Below are 4,383 nucleotides of genomic sequence, written 5' to 3'. Positions count from 1 at the left end.
TACCAAGAAAGAATTTGGTGACTATCTATTTATATAAAGAGGTAATATGCTAATTGGTCCTAATGGTGTTCCCATCACAACTAGTCAACATGCTGCTGTGCAGGCAGGAGCTGGTGGGCAGGGACGGTGGTGGGGACTTCCACCCCCAGTGGAGGTGCACTCAGAACTACCCAGCACTAACATCACACTGCCTGTGTGTGTCCCTGCCCAGCGCTGAGGTGAAGCTGCCTGCCTGTGTCCTGGCCTGGGACGTGGCGCTGCCTCTGTGTGTCCCCGCCCAGCACTGATGTGATGCTGCGGGGGGGTTGGGCTTGACAGGTGTGTGGCCAGCCAGGTCTGGGTCTTGCCCCGTGGGGGTGGGGCCAGCTGGGTCTGGGTCTCAAGTGATTTTGAGGCCTGCACAGGTGTGAGGGGACTTGACTCTGGGTCCTGTGGCTGAACCCAGAGTCTGACAGGAAGGAGGAGGGAACCTGATACCCGCACCCAGGACCCACACAGCACGGCACCCACACCCAGGACCCACAAAAATGGGTAAAAGACTAAATGCATCAATAAATGTAGTCACCCAAGTAAAACACTGCTCACTCCTGTTTTTCACTCAGCCTACAAAAAATTATAATGAGCTCTCTTCTCTCTCCTGGGAATCATTATTGTTATTTTTCAGTCTTTGGCCACAATTTCCGTTTTCTCCTCCTGTTGTTGTTCTACCTACCTGAAGTCAGAATCATCATAGGAGCTTTCATCATGACTTGAAAGTGGCAAGGAAAAGTCATACAACTTATGTCTCTCTTCCTCCTCTTTTTCCTTCCTGTGGGAAAACAAAAAAGACATCAACACAAAGCAGCTCAAAAATTCAGTGTCATTTCTTCAAAGTTGTCACCGGAATCTTGATAGGTATTGAAAGAAAAAGTTTACAAATCAATCAATAACGTTGGCAATAGCAAACAACTGAAGCAGAGTGTGGAACACATTGCGATGACTCCCTCATTCATTTTTAAAAATATGTTTTTATTGATTTTTTAGAGAGAGGAAGGGAGAGGGGGAGAGAGAGAAAAAAATCAGTAAGAGACACATCCATAGGCTCCCTCCTTCACGCCCCCAACAGGGGATCAAGCCCACAACCTGGGCATGTGCCCAGACTGGGAATAAACCGGTGACCTCTCTGTGTATAGGATGATGCTCAACCAGCTGAGGCTCACTGGCCAGGGCTCCCTCATTCATTTTCTAAGCACTGACTGAGGACCTGTTGGGTGCCAGGCACTAGACTAGACCCTGGGAAAACAAGGTCAGCTAGGACAAGAGTCCCAACCTCGAGAACAAGTCTTTAATCTAGGAGTTAAACAAATTCTGACTAGAGCAGGCTCTGCTCTGTGGAGTGTGATCAGGAAAGCACAGGGTACATACTGGGTACCCTGAGTAGGCAAGTCAAGGAGACCTCCTGAAGGTGACCCCTGAGCAGGGCTTCAAGGGGTTAGCTTGGCTAAGAAGTAGTTGAAGGCTAGTCAAGTTTGAGGGAACAACAATCATATTGGTGAATTCAACTGAGCTGTCTTTTTATACTTCTGAAAATCTAAAATAAATATCGAAAAGACTGCTAACGAGCCACCATTGATCCTGTAAGATTCCATGGCTCAAACAGGTGGGTCTCAGGCTAAACTGCTATTATCAAAACATTGTGGCCTTTTTCTGGTTTGAAGGAAAATTTAAATTAGAAGGTTTAAGACTGCAAGGTTTCCTTGGTTAAATTTCTCAACTCACTAAGATCTGATTACTTCATTTCTAAAGTAAAGAATATAACACCATCTATCTGTGGTAAATATGGTTAGTTAGCAACCCATCATCCACTCTCCCCTTTTTCTTTAGCAATGGAGTCAGTTTTTTAAAAAATATATTTTTTAATTGATTTCAGAGAGGAAGGGAGAAATAGAAACCTTAATAATAAGAGAGAATCACTGATCAGCAACCTTCTGCACGCCCCGTACCGGGGATTGATCCCACAACCCCAGGCATGTGCCCCTGACCAGAATCGAACCAGGACCCTTCAGTCTGCAGGCCTATGCTCTATCCACTGAGTAGCCAAACTGGCTAGGGCTGGAGTCAGTTTTTATTTAAGATGTCAATGAGCTGATTTAAAATAAAATAAAATAAAATAAAAATAAAATAAAATAAAATAATAAAATTAATAACATAAAATAAAAAATAAAATAAAATAAAAACAGCCTTCTTTGAAACTAATTTGACTAATATCTGGCCCTTGAAATAAAGTGGTAATGTAATATGGTACTTCCAGAGAGATTATGAAAAAGGGGGGGAGGTAAGAGATCAACCGAAGGACTTGTATACATGTATATAAGCCAAACCAATGGACATGGACAACAGGGGGATGGGAGCAGGAGTGTGTGTGTGTGTGGGAGGTTGGGGGTTAATGGGGGGGATGAGGACACATTTGTAATACCTTAACTAATAATAAAAAAAAAGGGGGGGGGAGGTAATTGGGATTGACTACAAATGGGTGTAAGGATCTTTCTGGAGTGATAAAAAAAAGTTCTAAAACTAGATTGTAGTAATTGTTGCAAAACTACATAAACTTACTAAAAAAATTCTGTACCCTTAAAATGAGCAGATTTTATAGTAAATTATATCTCAACAAAATTATAAAATAGTAATCCTATATAATAAAAGCCTAATATGCTAAGTGTCTGGTCGACTGGTTGGTTGTTCAACCAATCAAAGCATAATATGCTAATGATATGCTAAGGCCACTCAACGGCTCGCTATGATGTGCACTGACAACCAGGGGGCAGATGCTCTGACCGATAGGTTAGCTTGCTGCTGGGGTCTGTTCAATCGGGACTGAGCTAGATGGGCTGGACATGCTCTGAAGCCCTCCCACGGGCCCCCCCGCGGCTGGCCAACTTCCCGCATCCCTTCCTGGCCCCGATCTTGCACTGGTGGGGGCCCTTGACCTGGCCTGCACCCTCTCGCAAGTTGGGACCCCTCAGGGGATGTTGGAGAGCCAGTTTCGGCCGAATCTCACAGGCCAGGCCGAGGGACCCCATTGGTGCACGAATTTGCACCGGGCCGCAGCATTTCTTAGAAAGAGCTCCACTATTTTCTCAAGTCGGGACCCCTCAGGGGATGTTGGAGAGCCAGTTTCGGCCGAATCTCACAGGCCAGGCTGAGGGACCCGATTGGTGCACGAATTTGTGCACCGGGCCTCTAATAATTATATAATCATAAAAGAGCATTCAGAATGGTTTTTTGTTTTTTGCAAGCTGAATTTTAAAAATGTTTTATTGATATTTTTAGAGAGAGAGGAAGGGAGAGGGATAGATTCATAGAAACATTGATGAGAAAAAAACATCAATTGGCTGCCTCCTGCACTGCCCCATCATTGAGGATCGAGCCTGCAACCCAGGCATGCGCCCTGCCCAGGAATCGAACTGATGAACTCTTGGTTCATGCGTTGATGCTCAATCACTGAGCCACACCAGCTGGACTCAAAGTGCTTCTCTTTTTTTTAATAACATATTTTTATTGATTTCAGAGAAAAAGGGAGAGCAAGCAAGAGACAGAAACATCAATGATAAGAAAGGATCATTGATCGGCTGCCTCCTGCATGCCCCATACTGGTCCTGCAATCTGGGCATGTGCCTGACCGGGAATTGAACTATGACTTCCTGGTTCAGAGGTCGATGCTCAACCACTAAGCCACTCCGGTTGGGCTCAAAATGCTTTTTAAAATGATATTTTCTTAAAAAGGAAGATGTTGTAGTCATGTAGCATGTTCTGGCAATGAGGTATATGTGGAAATGTCTGGGACTTCTGGAAATGTTTCTTAAAAGAGAATAGGGTTAAGCCCTGGCTGGGTTGCTCAGTTGGTCAGAATATCATCCCCATACACCAAGATTACAGGTTCGATCCCTGATCAGGGCACATACAAGAATCAACCAGTGAATACATAAATAAGTAAAACAACCAATCAATGTTTCTCTTTTTCCCTAAAATCAATAATCATAATAAAAAAAGAGAATGCAGTTAGAAGTAAATTGATGGAGAAAAATATACCATGCTAACACTAATCAAAAGAAAGCAGAAGTACCAACAGCATATTTCACAGACCTAGAACGAACTCTCCAAAAATTCATCTGGAATTAAAAAAGACCCCGAATAGCTGCCGCGATCCTGAGAAAGAAGAACAAAGTAGGTGGGATCTCAATACCAGATATCAAGCTGTATTACAAAGCCACTGTTCTCAAAACTGCCTGGTACTGGCACAAGATCAGACATATAGATCAATGGAATAGAATAGAGAACCCAGAAATCGGCCCGAACCACTATGCTCAATTAATATTTGACAAAGGCAGCAAGCACATACAATGG

General features: G+C 43.8%; 1 protein-coding gene across 1 annotated transcript in view; it reads right to left on the bottom strand.

Annotated features, from left to right (window-relative positions):
- Window positions 1–625: 625 nt before the first annotated feature.
- FAM227A (family with sequence similarity 227 member A) overlaps window positions 626–4,383 on the bottom strand; it is a 52,808-nt gene continuing 49,050 nt past the window's right edge. Inside the window, exon 16 of the mRNA XM_015568807.1 lies at window positions 626–808. Coding sequence (XP_015424293.1) covers window positions 709–808 — 100 coding nt within the window. The 3' untranslated portion in view covers window positions 626–708. The remainder of the gene's footprint in view (window positions 809–4,383) is intronic.

The sequence above is a fragment of the Myotis davidii genome, unplaced genomic scaffold (genome assembly GCF_000327345.1).
Source record: "Myotis davidii unplaced genomic scaffold, ASM32734v1 scaffold2370, whole genome shotgun sequence".
NCBI classification, from domain to species: Eukaryota; Metazoa; Chordata; class Mammalia; order Chiroptera; family Vespertilionidae; genus Myotis; species Myotis davidii.
Note: the sequence above shows the minus strand (reverse complement) of the source record. Positions and strands in the feature narration are given on the sequence as shown.